The sequence below is a fragment of the Lepisosteus platostomus genome, chromosome 6 (genome assembly GCF_059453375.1).
Source record: "Lepisosteus platostomus isolate fLepPlt1 chromosome 6, fLepPlt1.hap1, whole genome shotgun sequence".
In the NCBI taxonomy this organism is placed as follows: domain Eukaryota; kingdom Metazoa; phylum Chordata; class Actinopteri; order Semionotiformes; family Lepisosteidae; genus Lepisosteus; species Lepisosteus platostomus.
The window spans coordinates 58064101-58084243 of NC_142616.1; the positions used below are offsets into that span (position 1 = coordinate 58064101).

A 20143-nucleotide genomic window follows, 5' to 3' on the forward strand; every position below is an offset into this window, starting at 1 on the left:
ACCACAATCTTTCTCCTGAAAACAATTCCCTTTTGAACTATAATTAATTTACATTGTAAACCTTGATTAAAGATTATAGAAGTCATTATAGAAGTCTATATAGAAGTATAGAAGTCATTTTCCATTTTTCAGAAAGAAAATCGGAATTCTAAACCTGCCTTTATTATCTTTATTCATCACTGCAGAATGTAGTGCAGATCACTTTTAAGGCTGTCAGAGGCTTACATAGATGGTTGATATTAGGGGTTAAAGCTCTACATTTAAGGGTTAATCTCCACTGATCTCCACTGTGTACATTCTTGTTGCACCCTACCGCAAGAACATAAGAATGCCCATCTTTTGTTCAACAGTGATTGCTCTATACCACTTAGCTGTAGAACAGGGTAGCAACATTGTTGGGGGCAGCTCTTCGTGTGATTAGTGTCCCATATACGGAGCTGTGTCTCAGTCTGCTTAATGTTCCAGAAACCATGTGTGAGTCAGAAGGATGAATGCCATTCTACAGTCATTCTGTAGGTGCTGTAAGTACGGTGTTAATATAATTTGAGATTATTCATAGTGGTAGTCAGCATATGCTCGCATGAATACTGATATTTATAATAAAAGCAACAAAAATCATTAAAATCTTAAAATGCTCATTCGTTTTAAATTGTGATATTTGGGGTTTGTAGCCTTGGTCCATGGTGGTATTAAGCGAGATCAGAATAATCTCTGTGGGATGAGTGGTGTCAGTAATGGGGGTGTCACTGAAATGGAAACACTTCAGGGCAGTTCATTAGCAGATGTGTTGGAGGCCGTTAACACGCATCACTGCAGCAAATCTGAAAAAAAAAAAAAGATCAACAGCATAAGCAGAAACCTGTTACCCACGCATTATGATCCTCTTCATTCTTTCTACAGACACTTCAATTACACTAAAAAAAAAGCACTAGGATTACCCCATAAACTGGAGGCAAGCATATACTGTAAAAATAGATTTCCTCTGCCACTTTACTTTCAACCTGTTTCATCATCCATGTTCTGCTTTTTTTAGATGGTACCTCAGGAATGTACAGAAGTGCCCACTGAGTAATAAATTATTTTTAAAACTCTAATTGTTCAAAGGTAAATGATGGTGTCTTTTAATATTAGTAAATTTAATTTTAAAAATGCCACAACTGGTTTTCCACTTTTTCCATTTGTTTTGGAACACTATGTTGTGACATATTGAACCTTTTCTATGTGCTACATGTACTGAAAAGTAAAGATGCTGCAATACTGCGTTCTCTTGATGTACAGTAGTGCCTTTGGGGCTCTAGTATTAAAATATGTCAAGTTCTAATAGGAATCACATCATTGCCCTTGTTATGACAAATGACTTGACTTGACTTGAACTTTATTGCCATATGTAACCGGTGCTGGTACAATGGAATTCTTACTTACAGAAAGTCTCTCAATTGTAAAACAAGTGTAAAAAAAACAAAACAAAGTGCAAACAGTGCATCAAGACAATGTACAAACAAACAATAGACAATGTGCAAGTAAACATGCAGACAGTTTGAATGTAAACAATACAGACGTGTAAACAATGACTGGAGACGTACAATAAATAAATTACAATGAGGTAGATGGTGATGGTGTAGGTGTGGTCCGAGGGGGATGGCTAAATGTGTTCGCCAGTCTCACTGCTTGTGGATAGAAGCTATTGAAGAATCTAGTGGTAAGTGTCCGTATGCTCTTATATCTCTTGCCTGAGGGCAGTGGGGTGAAGAGCTCATGCCCGGGGTGGTGACTGTCCTCTGTGATGGCCAAAATTCTACCACGGCAGCGGTCCTTATAGAGCTGTTTAATCTCGGTGAGACCGCAGCCGATAATCTTCTGGGCCATATTGACCATTCTCTGCAGTGCCTTTCTTTCTCGCGAAGAGGTGTTGCCATACCACACGGTGATCCCGTTGGTGAGGACGCTCTCGATAGTGCAGCGGTAGAAGTTCACCAACACATGTATTGGCATCCCCCATCGCTTGAGGCACCTCAAGAAATAAAGGCGCTGCTGAGCCTTCTTCATGATAGAGTCAGTGTTCACAGTCCAGGTTAGATCTTTAGAGATGTGAATTCCCAAAAACCTAAAGCTGGTGACTGTTTCCACTTCCGTTCCATCAATACTGAGTGGGCTGTGAGTGTGTGGCCTGTGTCTCCGAAAGTCCACTATTAGCTCTTTCGTTTTCTTTATGTTCAAGTCCAAGTTATTGCTATGACACCACCTAAGCAGCTGTACAACTTCATGCCTGTAAGTGGACTCGTCATCATCACTGATCAGTCCTATTATAGTGGTGTCATCGGCAAACTTAATGATGCGGTTGTTGCTGTGTCTTGCTGTGCATGGAGCTCTATATGGAGTACCTTTTTTCATAATTTAATCAACGAAAGATTTTGGCATTTTACATGTAAATATTTTCTTGCCTTGCCAGTCAAAAACAGAATAGATTTACAACTGTTCAATAAAAGTTTTATTTTTATGTAACATGTTAACGTTTTTCGTTTTACCTGCAAACTACATAGACAAAACAACAGTATTTTCACTTTATTTTACTGAGTTTATAACATTTCATGGGAAAGGATATATCAGTCATGGAAAAATACTATTATTAGCTAATTATTATTTGGATGACGACGATATCGAATAAGACTAACTTTTTACCCATCTATACAGTTGGGTAATTTACTAAAGCAATCTCGAGGGTATATATTCTGCCATTATCAGTTATATCTGATAATATTATTTTATTACACTTAAAAATAATTAAATGTCCGTTATAATTAAATTAAAAAGAACACCGAAACAAATCAAAATGACCAGAAGTGTACGGTAAGACATGCGCATAGAGCAATTACTTTTCAATCAGGCGTGCAGAAGACACCTATTATTTCCAGGAAAGGCACTAATAAAAGTGTCTGAAATATTCCCTGAATATTCATATTGAAATAAGTAAATATTTTGGACAAGGTTTTATAGATTGGTACATTTTAAAAGTACGATCATTACAATACATAAAAAATAGGCGCTTTCTAAGTTCCTTATTGGGTCTTCCGAAAAGCCATTGTCGCGGTGATTGCTGGGATCGCTCTTTCCTGCTAGGGCGCTGAGACGAGAAACATGGGTAGGTATTGTATTTTGCTGGAAAAAATACATTTTATCTGCATTTCAGTCTCTCTGAGGCAATAAAAAGGCGTGTAAGTGGTTTATAAGAGTATATTAATTGTATTTGTAGTATTTTACTGTGATTGAGACGCTTTTTTAAATGCATACTTGCATACTTGTTGGGTAACGTGGAGAGCGGCCATGCTGCATTCGCCTGTGCGCCACAATTTGGCCGAGGTATTAGCACTCCGGTCCGTGATTCGGAGTTGTTTATCAATTAGAATATGAAATAAGAATTAAAAAAAAATGTTAACAGTATAGCGTTTTCTTAACTATTATAAAATAATAGTTCCTTGTTACTTGTTATACCGTTTAACCGCATCGTTAACAAGGTAAGAGGAAAAGGCTTAGCCGAGCGTTTGATTTGAATCCTGTATTCTTGTGTGTTTTTTTTGTAGTAAAGCATTTATAAAAAAGGGCTGGTGTAAAGTGAATGTTTATGTATATCCTGATGTCATGCGATGTAAAGGCTTATGCGGACGTGATTTCCAAAAATTTAGAGGTGTTGAGTAAATTTATAATAGATAAAACTCCTTTTTAGGTACGATTTGTTTTATTCATGGTTCTTTAAATCCATTAAGACATCGGTGTGCAGTCGTAATTTGGATTCTAGACTATTCACAAGTGAAGTGGTTTACTTGAAGTAAGTTGTCTATCTCTGTTGTCAAGTACTAGGGAGTGGACTGGGCATAACACTAAAACACTTTATGTGGAAAACACATAAGTTGCCTTAGAAGAACATTATAAAAAGCTGGTAAATATTTATATGTATTGTGCGATGAATTGTTTCACCTTTTAATGGAGAAATGATGTTGATAATGGACTGCAATGAAAAGCTACAGGTGTGTACTAAACACTTAAATCACTTTTGTTTAAGTAACTTGAGGCACTGTAAAAGCATTTTAAGCAAGATTCTCAATAAATGTTATGTGAATTTTGATAACTTGACAGTTGTAGACGGGAAGTAAAAGGTGACAAATATTGAGGCCTGGCAATATAACTCCTGTCAGATGTGTACACCATGAAGTGCTTTGAAAGAATTGTGGAAGATTAAATACTTATCATATTTTACTGCTTTCTTGTTGTAGATTATAGGTACACAAGAGGACTATACAGGCCTACATCATCTTGCAGTACCATTTGCTCTTCTTATTAATAATCTTAGATCTCCTGGAATCAGATTCTGCCCACTTAATCTTTGCCTTTCCTTTCCTCAGGCAAGTGTCGTGGTCTTCGTACAGCCAGAAAGCTGCGCAATCACCGCCGTGAGCAGAAATGGCACGATAAGCAGTACAAAAAGGCTCACCTGGGCACTGCCCTGAAGGCCAACCCCTTTGGTGGGGCTTCCCACGCTAAAGGCATCGTCCTGGAGAAAGTGTAAGATTTCCTTTGCGTTCTGTATAAAGTAAATCTTTCTAGCTTGCTGTATTAAAACATTCACTGAGACGGTGTTGTCATGCGGATTCTGTTTGGATTCTGAACCTCTGAGGGAATGTTCTTGAAATAATGTCGAAATGGGCGAATGTTGTCGGTGATGCCTTGTGAACAGCTAAGGGGTTCCAGATTAAGTGAGCTTTTTGAGTGTCCTGTTGATTAAAAGAAAAGGATATTTTCAAATTTAAAAGAGAGTGTGCTCTGCACATTCATGTGATGCTACATTTAAAGATCTGCACATCCTGCAACCCAAATCAAATCAAAGTTTATTTATCAAATGCACAACAATACGACGTGCAGCAGTAGTTGCTGGCAATGAAATGTCTTTCTTGCGAGCTCACAAGAATCACAAAATCAAAAATCACTAAATTGAGGTTATGTTTTTTGAAATTGAATTAAACTCAATATGGGTAGAGCTGCTATGTGTCCATGGTGTGTGCAGTATATACAACTAGTGCAGTTATGCTGAATACAGTGAAAACTGTCCATGTAGCCATTACAGGTGATTTGCTAAAGGAGCTGCAGGTTGGCTATTTAGCAGTCTTATTGCCTGGAAGTAGAAGCTGTTCCGTAGTCTGTTTGACTTGGACTGAATGCTTCGGTACCGTTTACCGGATGGTAGGAGGGAAAACAGTTTGTGACCGAGATGACTGGTGTCCTTGAGAATGGACCTGGCCTTCTTCAGACATCTAGCTGAGTAGATATCCTGGATGTTTGGTATCCTGATATCCTGGACCCCCAGCTCTTCTTTCGTAGTGAATGAATGAGTTTTTTCTCCCACAGGGGTGTTGAGGCTAAGCAGCCCAACTCGGCCATCAGGAAGTGTGTCAGAGTCCAGCTGATCAAGAACGGCAAGAAGATCACTGCCTTCGTGCCCAATGACGGCTGTCTTAACTTCATTGAGGTTAGTCCCAGGGCTGGCTGGGCTGCAGCCTTTCTGGAACTGTACAGAACTTTGCGTAATAGGCTAGAATTAATTTTTACCTAATGTTTCATTTCTTGAAATGTTTTAGTCAGATGGCAATCTAATTGTTCAGAGCCTGGATTTTAGTATCAGGTATCTAAATTGGCTATTGCATAATACTAAGGATATTCTCATGATACCAATTATTTTAGGATTACTGGAAAGATCATATTTTTTGATAATGCTAAATGTGTTACAAAGTTATGCATATTTCATAAATCTGTGTTGTCTGATTTCACTTCCAATTGGTTATTTTTTCTTTACCTTGAAAATGGGTAATACACAGATTTTCAGAAACGTCTGTAGACATGATACCTGGAAATTGATCCAGAAAATTACAGATGACTTGTTTTAAGTCTACATTAAAAAAAAAAACCTTAAAAGCCCCTTTAATATCTTAAGTTCAAAGGAGTGAAATCACTAAAACTAATTAGTTCTAAGCAGTATAAATCGATTCTGCCTGATGGAAACAAAAATAGTATCTTAGACACTAGTTCCTGGGGGCTATGTAGTTCTAGTTTGTAATTCTTTGGTATATTAAACATTTGTCCCATAAGTTAGTGAAAATGTGCCGAGGTAATTCCACACTATAAAAGAAAATGAAGTACAGCACTTTAAGCTCAAAGTGTATTTCACTTCATCTGTGACATAGTCCAACCTCATCCCTATTCCCCTTCTTCTGCTTTTCTGATATCTGTCCATTTTTTCCTCCCAGGAAAACGATGAAGTTCTGGTGGCAGGGTTCGGTCGTAAGGGCCATGCCGTCGGTGATATCCCCGGTGTGCGTTTCAAGGTTGTCAAAGTCGCCAATGTCTCCCTCCTGGCCCTCTACAAAGGCAAGAAGGAGAGACCCAGATCATAAACTGTCTGGACCTGGATGTCAATAAAACTTTTACAGCTCATGGGGCAAATGTGTGGCTTTCTTTGTTTTGTTCATTTCTAATTTGTGTGTGTGGGGGGGGGGATTTTTTGTTGTAGACTTAAAAAAAAAACATTTAGGTCAGTCGTGTTCAAATTGGATTATCTTTATTTTTTACTATCATATTTTCCCGGGTTAGATGGTTCTAAATTCCTTGTATTTATGTAGTACTTCATCCCAAAGCACCTTAAATATAGGAGGGGGCTCACTGCATCCCTGGGCATTGCACACACTTGGATAAGACGTGGCAGCTGTTATTTGTTAGCAGCCTCGCTATACCGCATGTCGGGTCAGGAACTGAGAAACCGTTTCACTAATTGGATTTAGGAATAACTAGGTGGATGAGATTTTGCAAGCCCGGAGTGCAATTCGGACACCTGGGTTAACAACGGTAACTTCTGATGGGCGGTTACAAGGAACCAGGGAGTCATTGGTAATCAGTCAGGTCTCCCGCTTAACATCTCATTCGAAGGCCAGAACCACTTAAACCATTGAGCCGAGTCGCAGAAGTTGGTCATTCTTGTCTAGAAAGAGTTCCGCCAACATGACTCGGCCCTAATCTAGCTGAAGGTTTCAGCGGTCCCTCTTTGTTTAGCTCCTGCCTGCTGGAGCTTTTATCTCCATGATTTAAGTCATGCGAGTGTCAAATGACACTTCTAGAAGAATTGCAAGCTACCTAAATCTGTTCAGTAGCTGCTCTTTTCACCAAAGCACCAGTGCTGAAGCAGAGGAATGAGAAAGGTAATGAAGACGGGGGTAATAAGATGATGTGCATCTGGGATTTATTTTTCTTATTTTGCATTGGGTCAATGATTAAAAGATTTCACTTTGTTCCTGCAGCCAAAATTAAGCAAGATGGAATACAGAAAAAAAACATCTTAAGTGAAAGTAGAATTTCCTTCCGGTCTTAGTCCTGGTCCCTATTTCGCATGCCGGTGATCTTACTGATGTTTTTCAAATGGTAACCATCTGTAGTCATGTAGTCATCTGTGGGCCCTGCAGGGTTGCCTTCTACAAAAAAGTCCTATATGGCCTTCTGTCTTGTTACATTGAACGTCATTCCAAAACGACATTTTTAGATGTAAGACACGGATCGATTCTGCAGAGCTCAATCGATCGTTAGCTTCTGCATGATTCTATGAGGGTGCTTTATTAAAATTGTTCCAACGGGCTATATTCACGGTGTACGTGCGCACGAATGTTAAAAGTAAAAGTTAAGTTGGAAATGTTTAAAGCTTGGTGAGGTCATTTTCATTCAGAATAAGCCGTGAAGGAAAGTAAATCAAAACGGTCGTTTATGCATCGTAGAATATGCAGTTGTTTAAAACAGACCCACATTAAACACCATTAGTAATGGAGGAACTCCGCTTCCTTTTCTGCTGCGGAAGCGCACCCACGGCAGCTCCGCCGTTCCCATGGTAACGCAGATGTTTACTATCAGTGCCAGGAGAGCGGACTGGAGAAGTCAAGAAATCGCTGCACAACACCGAATACTTTGAAGTAAGGCGTTAAATGAACGGGCGCAAAAAGTTTTTAGACCCAATGCTAAAAATTGTAGGTGCGATTATCTTAAACCCTAACTTCCGTTTAATTATTTTTTTATATTTCGCTTAAGGGTTTGTGATTTATTGGAAATAGGGAAAAAGTACCTTAAAAATATATATATATATATTTCCAGTTTTCAAAAGAAAAGGACAGCCGAGAGGAAAATGTGGATTCATAGTGTAAAATAAAAGTTGATTAGTATTTTGCATCTTCGTACGATCACGTAACCCTTTGTGTTCTAGTCGTAAATCAGGATGAAACGTTAAAAAAAGATGGATAACTGTTATGGAATCATACAGTATAGCGTACACTACGTAGCTGCTACAGCCTTGACCAAAAAATATCCTGTCAAGAAACAGGCATGTTTTTATGGCGTCCTGTGTTTTTAGGTCTGTTCTTGTATCTTAATGTTCTCGTGCCCTGTGCATATCTCTTAAACTCAGATATGTAAAATGAAATAGGCTGTTTCTTCCTTTCTCTGGATCTCAGATGCCTACTCCACAGGGGTTACCAAAGCCCCCTGTGGGAGAGAGACTGAAGAATTACAGTGTACTGCCGCCCATCCCATCTCCCAGCGCTGCCGCTGAGAGGGAGGTGCAGGACGAGAGCAGTGGAGGGGAGGACAGCAGAATGGCCGTGCAGATCAAGCTGATGAAGTACCACCGAAGCAAGCACCAGCGCCAAATGCTGAACCACATAGTGTAGGTTTCAGTGCGTCACCATCACAGAACGTCCGTACTGATGTAGAGGAAAGTGTATTGAAGTGGGACTCCGCTCACATGTGGGAGACATGGTGGTGTGGAAGTTAAAACTGCTTGCTCACAACCTTGGGATTCTGGGTTTCATTGAAAGCTGGGAGTTCTACCTGTGCTACGGTTTTCTCCGGCCTCTCAAGATGTCTTTAAATCCATCCATCCATCCATCCATCCATTTTCTAACTGCTTAATCCAGTAAAGGGTGGAGCCAGAGCCTATCCTGGCCAGCAACGGGTGCCAAGCCTCACCCACCCTGGATGGGACACCAGTCCATCGCAGGGCACACACAGGCACACACATTCATGCCAGTTTTCCCAGAAGCCAATGAACCTACCAGCATGTCATTGGACTGTGAGAAGAAACAGCACAGACACGGGAAACCTGTGTGTGAACACAGGGCCCCAGCACCGCTAACCACTGCGCCACCAGCCACCCCAGCATCTTTAAATGTCTTGTCCAAATTCAGATGTCTTTAAATTGTCCCAGCGTGCTTATGTGGATGCCTTACTGGCATCCTGTCCTGGACGTGTCTCTACTTTGCGCCTATACTATTCAGCTCCAGCAACCTTTATTCTCATCCGTTGCTTTCTGATAAGGGTTTCTCAGATCAGCTCTACAGAACAGTTGCTTTCTGCTAGATTCCACCGGAAATGGTAATACATACTAAAAAATAGTTTTGCCCTGCGTCAGAATGGTGTACAATCTAAGGTCTAGTCCTTCCTTGCACTTAATGTTGCCTAGTTGCTGCAACACTTATCAAGCATAAGCAAGTATTATTTTCTGTAAATGGATGGGTTTTTGCCATTTTCTGGTGAGTGTCAGTAAAGAACTGTGGTGGGTACTCAGTTATTTCCATTGTAGGAAATATTTCTAGTATAGACCAGTATTCATTGCTACGGACAAGACTCTTTCATAAACCTTTAACCCATTCTGTTTGAATTGCGCTGTGAAAGTGTTTCTCCTGGAAGGAGTCGTTCCTGACAAGACTGACAATGATAAAATCAATGGCCTTTTCATAAGGAGATTTTGTATCATGTGAAGCAGTTTATCAGACAGAATTTATCATGCATATTAAATATGGCAAAAATCATTTTACCCTCAGGATGGACAGTGCTATGAAGGCATACGAGGAAGCAGTGGAAACACAGAAAAAAAGGACTCCAACTCCTCCAGAGCCTGAACTTCCATCTACGGTATAAATAAGCACAAAGCTCTCTAAGAGAATGCTGAATATCAGCTAACATAAATTCATGGTCTCTTTATACTTTAAGGTTTCAGATACAGATTAAATAATCATTGATATAATCAATCAATGGTATAAGCATTACTTTTTAACTTACTGTTACTATTAATAATAAAAATAATTCCTTATATACTGTAGCACTGTTTCTGGACACTACACTAATACTTAATTACAACTTTTTCTGTACAAAATAAATTATGGAAGGGGTTATTCATAAAACCACCCTTTTACTGTGGAAATAAAGGTTATTATTGTGTTCTAGTGATCTTTTCCAGTTTTGAAATAATGCGTTCTGGTATTGTAGTTACATCATCATGATTGGAGGCAGTAGTGTCAATCTGCCTGCACTGTTGAAACTACTACAGTAGCTGTAATTTTGTGTTTGTTTTAACAGTAAACAAGGATCATTATAGAGCCTTAATAGTAATGCCCATTTCACTTGCCTTTTTCACATCATGAATAGACGACAAAGCTGTTATGTGCAGTAGGATGTTGTCTGTTTTTCTGAGAGGCAAAAATATCATTTTATAAGGTTAATTAATCCCAACATTCACATTTCATATTTCCTTCTTAAGGTTTTTCTTTTCACTTGTTTTTTGAGAAGCTTCTTTTGTCAGAATAAAACACATTATTTATTTTTTACAGATGAACAGTGAGCAGAGAAAACGAAGAGTAAGTGTATTGTTCATTTATTCTTTGGGAACGTGCCGGTTTACAGTATATAGTTGTGACATTTTTCTCCACGATTTTTTATTTGTTCGTTTGGTGGTGCAGAAATTAGAATAAATGCATAAAATTCCAGTATTGAACTCTCACCTCCCTAAAATGGATTGTCGTATCTTATGTTAGTGTTAAATTGACATGGGTCATGAGGTGGTGAGTTCTCTAGTGCCTGATATCTAATTCTGGGCTGGTGGGGGGGTTAGTGTGTATTCTCTGTGTTCATGTGGGTTTATTGCAGGTACTCTAACTTCCTCCTCCCTCCTAGAAACATGGTGATACAGTAGGTTGATTGGCTATGCTAAACTGCCCGTTCCATCAGGAGTCGGGGTTTGGCACTTTCCACATTACTGCACCCTCTGAGGAGCAGCTGTGCTAAAAGGATGACCCCAGCCTGGCTTCTCATGTGAAGGAGTGTGTTGTCGTGTCATAATCAATCAGAAAGGAGCTGTGTCACGAGTGTGTTGGTGCTGTGTGTTTCTGGGCCAGATGAACTACATGTTTCTGAAGCAGTGTGTGGAGAGCAGCCCCATTGTTCCAATCCAGCAGCAGTGGCTGGATGCCATGCTGACCCGGGTGCCTGCCCAGCTGCGACAGGGCCCTGGCAGGCAGGAGCTGCTGGACGAGCTGTGCCAGGAGGTCAGTGCCAACTTCCAGTCTGGCATGGTGAAACACACGGGTAAGCACGATCGCCACACCTGATGTGATGTGTCATTTAACCCGTTCAGCAAAAACATTGCTTTCTTCTTCTTTAAACAAAACCATGGGATAACAGTTACAAAAATCAGAGATTTCTCCTTCTGAGTAAAATCTGCCCTGCGTAAGCTTTCGGTTTGCTTGTACGTTTTGCACTGTGAGCCCTACTTAGTTGTATTTTTGTGTCATTTAGTGAACAGTGTCCTTGTGAAGCCTGATGGTACTGGACATACAACCGACGCTTCTGATCTGAGGATGCGGTTGCCAAGGTGAGTTCACTAAACTAAACACGGAGTAATGTTTAAGAATAAGTTTGTAATTTCAATCTCACTTAGGCAAAAAACCTTACTGTGGCAAAATACTTTCTCCTTACTATGTCTGTTTACTCTGGATCATGCTTTGACTCTAAAGTATTTGTTGATTATTAAGTGATGTTTCTGTTTAGATATATTTTTTTTCACTTAACTGTGCTTGAATGTGGGACATATATCAGTGTAGCACAGGTTGCATTTAGTATATATGGTGCATAAGATTTCATGAGATGGTAAAATTCACAAAGAGCATTCAAAGCAGCGCATGCAGGAAGCAATAAAATGCAATACAAACCATGAATAATACAAACTATTATTAATGATATACAGTAAGTTATGAACAATTAATTTGATTGTATCTGTTGTGATGAATTCATAATCACGTGTGTACGATTGTTTTTTTTTCACAGAGGTCTTAATTTCTCCAGACCCTGGCACAAAAGTGTTCAAAAAAGCCGAAACGAGATCAAAGAGAATCTGCACATTCTTCACCCAGCAATGAGGATGATTTTGAATATTGGCTATACTACCTTTTCAGACCTGCTTTTGGCTGATCTTTCAGATTACAGGTAACATGGCTTGTGTGGGACCAAGTTTGATAGCCCTGCCCATTTGAATCTTGTCATAGAGAAGTTATAGACATGACAAAAGATACAGAAAAACTAATTGTCATGATGAAAGTTTGAAAGTACCTTAAATTTCAGTGAATTTAGTAACTAAAAGACTTGTATTAAAGTGTTTATAAGTGAAGCACACTGCTTTTATTGTATATATATTTGAAGACAGATAAATTGCTTTATTGGAAGGACATTTTGTTAAATATTGTTCCTTCTCTTAACGACAGACTACTGTTCTTTTAAATTTTCTCCATTCATTGGAAGTTTCATTTCACACCTCTCTGCACCCATTCTGACTGCACACCTCTTGATTGGCCTCTCTTTCTGTCCCCTGCTCCCGCCTCTCACTCCTCCTCCCTCCCAACCTTTGTTCTCCCGCTACTTTACCTTTGCCTACTGCCCTGTCTCTCTCACACCTGAAGAAGGCGCCACGGCCGAAACGTTGTGTTCTCTTTCTTCTTTTTTTCAGCATGGAATAAACCTATTACTTGTTCATTTTGTTAAATAGTTCGTCATTTTGCAACTCTATTGTACAGCCGATGTCATGTGTAAAAAGTTGCTATTTTAATATTTGCTAATGTTAATATTAAAGCTTCTTTGGCTGTAGAATACGATAACAGGTTAAAATAATTTATTTCACGACACTACCCTTGTCCTCTTTACTGTAAAGAATAAAAGAATAATAGTTTTGGCAAGATAGTTTAATTAATTTAACCTTACTGTCAAATCTAGCTTAAGTCTTGAAATGATGGATTGCAAGGGCTCCCAGAAGTCTATGTTGTCAACGGAAAAGAAAATAATTTGCCCGAAAGATTATACAGGTCTTACAGTGTGCTTTGTGGACACATGAGCTGTGTTGTGTGCAGATCTAAAGGCCCAGTGGACTGTGAGTCACTGAATAACAAAGTGGTGCTGGAGTGTGAGCGAATGGAGGAGAAACTCATGAACACCTGGTACCCCAAGGTCATCCATCTCCTGACCAATAAAGATACGCTGCACGGCCTCAGACCTGACAAGCTGGACTCGTTCTACAACTGTGTCTCCACTCTCGTCTCCAATCAGGTCGGTGTCCCATAATACACGCCTACGCCAGGAAACCGTAGTGAATTTTTGCATCACACCTCTTCGTGACCAGCTTTGTTTTTTTTTTGGTGGTCAGTCATTTTACAGCAACAGTGGTTCTGACAATAAAAAACCAAATGTAAATGTATGCAGTCTGATCCGAAAATGACATGAAATGGGTATTGATTGAGAACATTTGGGCATTTGGCGACATGTTGGATTCTTTTCATAGCAACCAAACAGATGTGTGGAGATATTTTCTGCTATTTTGGTGCTATCTATTGCTATCCACTTTTTTGCCACTTTCTGCTATTAGAGGTATTTTAATATGTTATATATTTTAGTTATAAGGTCAAGTGACACTTGGTATCAGTTACAGTATGTGTTCTTTTTCAGAGCTGATGTATACTTGCATACTTATTAATGAACAAGGGCAATGACGTCCCACTGTATTAAAAAGAGTATTCAGAGCTGATAGATAGAGATGGTTTATTTTATATAAACGAGTCATTCCAGTGAATTACAAGCTTCAAGGTGAATCTCCAATATTTCAAAAGATAAAACAATCAAATGCAAAATGGAAGCAGAGGCTTTCAATCCACGTATATTAAAAATATACGTATCCGAAAGGCAAAGGATAAATCGGCTAATGGGTTTTAAAAATAAACTGTTACGTTTCTGCTTGGCAATAATTCAGGCGTTTTGGGATTAATGGCTCTTGTACTTGCTGAATGTGTAACGAAGCAAACAGTGTAAAATACTGTGAGTATTGGAAGTATGGCAGTTTACAGTATGACATAAACCTTGAGACATTCTGGGTGTCACTCTATACTATGATGAAAGTATCCTGCATTGGTTATTGATTACTAATACTTAAATACTTGATAATTGGTCTATAAAGTGGCACATCAGTTTGGTCTAATGATTTTGTCAGAGGCTCATATTAAAGCTCCCTGATTTTTTTTTTAATAGCATGAAGCAACTAAGAGCACTGTTGATCCATCTTCTCAGTTCTGACTGCTGAGCCTTTGAAAGTGCGGTCTGTGTTTCAGCTGAAGGCACTGGTGGAGAGGAGTGTGGAGGAGTACGTGAAGCTCTTTGAAGCAGACAGTGTCCACCGCATGCCACTCTTCAAAATGGACCTCACCTTCGATGACGAGAAGATGGAATTCTATCCTAGTTTTCAGGATCTGGAAGAGGCCGTCCTGTCTATACTGACCCAGATCACAAACACCATGCAGGTGAGGTTCTCAGTGCTCTGATGGGAAAGGACTGAGTTCCCACATAGACATAGAAGCTGGTTTAGAGCTACAGTTTGAAATGGTTGGCACCTTAAGTGCTTATGATCTAGTATGCAACAGAAGGGAAAGAAAAGTGATAAAATATAATACTATATAATAAACAGTATGTTAGACTGGTTAATGTACAGTATCTGCAATTTCCCTCACGGGACCAATAAAGTATCTATCAGCTGTGTTAGGATTTTAGTGTTGAAATTTACTTTTGGCTATACTGGGGAAAACTACGTTGCACTACAGAAAGCTTCCTATCTCCAATAATGGTATACCTAAAACTAATTCCTTGTGTGATGGCTAGATGTATATATTATTTTTTTAGTACTTCATGTATGTTAATGTGTAGTGTGCAAAGCTAATATAAATAATTTAGTATTTAGTGCCTTTCAAATAAACTCCTGAGTAAACTGTGGCTTTCTACAGCTCATTCGTTTCTTTTTTCTGTTTCATTAGAAAGTTCAGACAGTGCAGTCTTGGCTGGCAGAGACCCACAGTGCAGTGATTGACGCCAAGCTTACTGATCATGTTATGACATGGGCCAGAGCAACACTAAGAAACGCAGTTCAAAGGAACCTGGAGGGCCCCAAACAGCACTTTCTCAGCTATGGTAAAGTTACTGTAACTAATTTAATAAAACGTACAACAACAGGAGCATTTATGTTTTTCTTATAAAGTAAAAACCTGTTACTACAGTTATTTATTTAGAACTGAATACAAAAATTAAAATACTAAGTAAAGTATTCTTGCACGTATCTCCCAGGCATTTATGTTTCCTCCAGAAACAGATGGAACAAACTAATTCTTCTGAATCAGTGTCCAGTGAATGTAGTTATAAATGCTTTGAAGATCTATTGTAAAACGAGAAAATATCCTGTAAAATATAACATTTTCTTTAATGTGTATATATGTTTTTAGTTCTGTAGATTAGGGGTCTCTAACCCTCGTATGAATAGCTTGTGCTTGAATAGATGAATAGATTGTGCTTTCAATTATTTGTATGATTTATGGTTAATGAGTCAGTATCAATTATATGTAGTGACTAACTAATTGCAATTGTAAATCCTGAGGGTGTCTTACAGTTGGGATTCTGTTCCATGTATAGTACTCACTGCTCTGCTACTCTCAGTCAATGATATGTGATGTATATTTTTACAGACTTATGACAAATTTATGACAAAAAAACTAGGGAACCCTTCTTATATTATGGTGCCTTTTTGTTTTGGGATTTGAGTCACAGGTTAGTTACGTTGATAATTTTATCTTAGTCCATAATTTTCAACCAGAGACATGCAGTTTTTGGTCTGTTATTCTCGGACTGTATCGGTATTGCATACATCTCAGCAATCCAGAGAGAAACCACTAACTTTGTGTTGCCTCTTAGTTGAGAGTTATGACTGGCTTGTCAATGGGACAGCTGAGACCCGTGTACAGAGTTTTATGGACGAAGAGCACACATTTGATGAGTACACTGAAGTGAGTATGGAAGGAAGATATGACACTGTCCACCTGAATTTCTTTTTTATAATCTAAGGCTCAAAAATAAGTGTGTTGTTCACAAAGATGGTTTCCCAGGACTACTCTGTTGAATATTGAGATAGGACATCTCATTTTCTAAGCACTTCCTGGGAGTATGTAGCTTCCTCTAAAAGAAAACGTCCATGTACCCATTTACTGTGCAGCTATTATAGATAAATATAGCACTCAAAAATCATATGCAGTTCTAAATTCATTCTTGTATCTACACAGCTGGATTTAGAGGGGCTATTGCATTGAAGTGTAATATGTTTTTAAAACAATTTGAAGTTTGCTAAGTAATCATGGTTTCAACATTAACCTGACTTTGCAACTGGTAGTATGGAGTATATAAATGGCATATCCCCCAGTGTGTCTCCATAAAAGTGTGTGGGAAAACTGCACTCCTATAGCATGCTGTGTGTGTGTGTGGATATCAGATGGTGGATGAGTTCCGGGCCCTGTCCAGGGACATCATGAGCCTGCCTTCAGTAGCACACTTCGACATGGTGCAGCTGGACTGCGAGGACCTGAAGCAGGGGCTGGCAAACAAAGCCAAAGCCTTCGCCCAAACTCTTCTGGAGCGCCTGGTCACCAAACATAGCGAGGACAACCAGACGTGAGTATTTCTGATAAAGTAGTGTTTCCTACTTGAGCTTTTGAGATCACTGGGGCAAGTTCTATATGTCGTAATATTTTCAAACTCTACTGGACATAACAAAAGCAGGAGGGCATGTGTGATTATGTAATATATTTATTTTCACCAGCCAAAAAAGTTCATTTTTAGCACTTATTGAAACAATTGTTATCGGTAACATTGCTCTTTTCCACAAGTTCTCTTTTCAGAAATGCATCATACAAGAGATGGTTAACAGATGTCTTTTTGGAAGCAGCATTCTCTTTCTATAAAGTAGTCAGTTTAGAAGTAGATGATAGTCTTGAAAAGTAAATTATGGTCATATAGAAGTGATTTGAATCAAAAAGGGAATGAGGAAAAGACATTGTGTCAGCACAGAAATGTAGCAACATAATCTGAAATTGCAGGTTATCGCAGGGACATAATATTTTGCACAATTTCTTTGAATTTGATCTGTAAACCCTTCCTGTTTTTTTTTCACAGGATTTGTAGAGAGTTTGAAACTATCAAAGAGACAGCACTGAGGATTCCTGAGACGACGGAAGAAATGATAGAGATGATTGCTTATGTGGAACACACCAAAACAAAGGGAATTCAGGAACTGAGCAGCAGGATCCTTGTGAGTGCTGTTTCTTGTACTATCTTTAAATACCGACACAGTTCCATAACCATAAAATTATGTTGACATCATTATGATTTACATTTGTTAATTTTTAGATGAAATGACAAAGCAAAAATTGGATTCAATGCTACATTTTCTGCTTTCAGCATAGACATGCAACAAGTAGATGTTATTAGAGCCTTTTCAATTGTAGTGTTGCCCCCTTCTTATTAATTATATCAGATATTATAAACTAAACAAAGATGTACAGTCAGTACTAGGATGGGAGACATCCTTGGAAAACCAGGTTGGTTCTGTTAGTGGTGTTGGTGGACCAGAACAGTATGTGGGACTCAAGACCAGAACTTCCTAAATAGTGCCTTGCTATTGTAACCAGGGACACTGTACTTTAGGTTGTGCTTTTCCTCTTCTGACTAAGGTTCCTAACTAATTATGCTATGGGATAATTAATTATATTAATTATAGCACTGTCTATAGGAATATAGATGTTAACCCTGCTGACTAAATTCTATTCTGTGTTGATACATACTGGCCTGCTTAAAGGTCCCACTTAATTCCATTGGTGACGAAATTTCTCAGTTCTGCACCTGGTCTTTTTTGTAATGATGTCTCAAAATTCCTGCTATGTGTCTCTGAGTAGGATGTTGCACTTTGAAGTGGGTCCACTCCTAAGTGTAAAGCATCATTTGTGATCTTTCAGGGTTACAAGTAGCGCACAAATGCCAGGAATTCTCATTAGTCTTAATTCAAACAAATAGCTTTAAACACTAAAATTGTAATAGTACATACAAACTTTTGAAAGTGTCATTGTCCTGCCAGTCTCAGAATAACAGCATACTCCCACAGGAAGTCCAGCGCCGATTGAACTACCTGCTGGATGTTTACATGTTCACTCCTGAAGACCTGGCCTTAAATTCAACAGTGCTTCTCTGGCCAAAGAACATCAATCCAGTCTTTGATCTCAATGATGAGGTAAACACCAGTCTTAACAATGTGATCACCTGCCACGTTAAGCATAGTATGTGGTAGTGAGGATATGAGCTGTAAGGCTGCAGTGAGCTGTGACCTCATGTGCAGGTGATGGAGAAAGCCAGGGAGAAAGGGAAGAGCGAGCTACTGGCCCGCAGGGAGAAGGTGATGCTGGAACTGGAGAAGCTGAGCCAGAGGATGGAGGAGTTTGCTGAGTGCTCTGAACTGGACATGATGCAACAGGTAGCTGTCAATGTCCCTTTCAGCCTTTAGACAAGACAAGGACTTGATTTTTCAAAACTGGCAAGGGGCTAAACAGTCAGTAAGGACAATGGATGGACTTTCTGAAAACATTTGATGTGAAAAAAAAAGTCAAATCTTGTCAAATGAAACACGAAAGTTAAATCTTGTAAAATGAATCACTGAGTTCTCTGAAAGGAATACACTGTTCAAGAACATAGGCATAACATATAAGCTCAAGAAGAGACTACTGTATATACTGTAAGTTCTTCGAACATTTAAGTAGTTGTTTTTATATTGCGTCAGGTTTAAATTAGCTTTTTTTCCTGATCACCAGAGTTAATAACTAACATTGATACTTATTTAAAAGCGTGTTTTGTTCTTACAGTATGTGGCCGATGTAAGAACTGTGCAGAAGCGCTTGCAGGATGCAGAAGATACCATTGCCTTTATTAATAAAGAGGAAGATCTCTATAAATGGGAACAGACCATTTACCCAGAGCTGGAGACCATCAAAGCAAACATTGAGCCCTACCAGAAGCTCTTTGGGCTGGTGCTGAAGTGGCAGCGGACTGAGAAGAGGTAGCTTGGAGGAAGGAGGAGATATTTAACGCAGATTAATAACAACTCCATATAAGTTATTTTTACTAAATGATTTGGAATATTTTATTATAGATTGCCGTATACATATTGGCGCAATTTCTTCTACAGTTAGAAATCAAGACTACTCTTGCAGAAAATTGATTTTCTAGAATCATTTTCCATTAGAACACTTCATTGTTGTTCAGATTAACCACTTGCACCTGAGACACTAAAATTATAACCCAAGTGAGCTAATGCCTATCAAAATCTGTCCTGTCAGTAATTTTACAGATTATCATTGCTTTGTACTGGAGTTTCCTTGACTAACGTTTTCCCACATTTTTCCACCTGGTTTTCCTTCCCTCTGTCTTTCCTTTTGCTCTCTTCACCCTCACCTTCCTGCCCAGGTGGATGGATGGCTCCTTCCTAGACCTGAACGCGGAGACAACGGAGGCGGAGGTGGACGAGTTCTTCAGGGAGGTCTACAAGATGCTAAAGTTCTTCCAGCAGAAGCAGAAGAAGGCTGAGCAGGAGCGAATGAAAGTCTCGGGGCGCAGGCGTGCTGGAGAAGAGCGAGGAGGGGAGGAGGAGGAGGGCAGACAGGAGAGCCCCACAGCCCAGATCTGCGCCCATGTCATGGAGCAAGTCAAAGAGTTCAAGGTGCTGCTACACACCTCCCAAAGAGGACTTGCAAGCTATAGCAAAACGATAAGAATATCCATGCTGAAAAGTAAATAAAAATAAAATGCACAATCTTTCTGCTATGCAGAATATCTTGGGGTGCATACTTTTCTGTGTAGAACTAACTTATACTTCTTCCTTTTCAACTCTCAACTAACT

At 39.2% G+C, this 20143-nt stretch overlaps 2 protein-coding genes across 2 annotated transcripts in view; both read left to right on the plus strand.

Moving 5' to 3' along the window:
- The first annotated feature begins 3013 nt into the window (after positions 1-3013).
- Positions 3014-6480, plus strand: rps23 (ribosomal protein S23). The gene is made up of 4 exons (XM_088636607.1): positions 3014-3139; positions 4398-4557; positions 5398-5518; positions 6294-6480. Exons 1-4 carry the CDS (start codon positions 3136-3138, stop codon positions 6438-6440), a joined length of 432 nt encoding a protein of 143 aa, XP_088492733.1. The 5' UTR covers positions 3014-3135; the 3' UTR covers positions 6441-6480.
- Positions 6481-7864: 1384 nt separating this feature from the next.
- dnah12 (dynein, axonemal, heavy chain 12) overlaps positions 7865-20143 on the plus strand; it is a 54900-nt gene continuing 42621 nt past the window's right edge. The window contains exons 1-17 of the mRNA XM_088636606.1: positions 7865-7997; positions 8532-8743; positions 9900-9990; positions 10686-10712; positions 11250-11439; positions 11650-11725; positions 12178-12336; positions 13251-13446; positions 14499-14687; positions 15195-15348; positions 16123-16214; positions 16694-16872; positions 17374-17509; positions 18359-18484; positions 18590-18724; positions 19110-19303; positions 19711-19963. Of these exons, the coding sequence (XP_088492732.1) occupies positions 8532-8743; positions 9900-9990; positions 10686-10712; positions 11250-11439; positions 11650-11725; positions 12178-12336; positions 13251-13446; positions 14499-14687; positions 15195-15348; positions 16123-16214; positions 16694-16872; positions 17374-17509; positions 18359-18484; positions 18590-18724; positions 19110-19303; positions 19711-19963 (2409 nt within the window). The 5' untranslated portion in view covers positions 7865-7997. The remainder of the gene's footprint in view (positions 7998-8531; positions 8744-9899; positions 9991-10685; positions 10713-11249; positions 11440-11649; positions 11726-12177; positions 12337-13250; positions 13447-14498; positions 14688-15194; positions 15349-16122; positions 16215-16693; positions 16873-17373; positions 17510-18358; positions 18485-18589; positions 18725-19109; positions 19304-19710; positions 19964-20143) is intronic.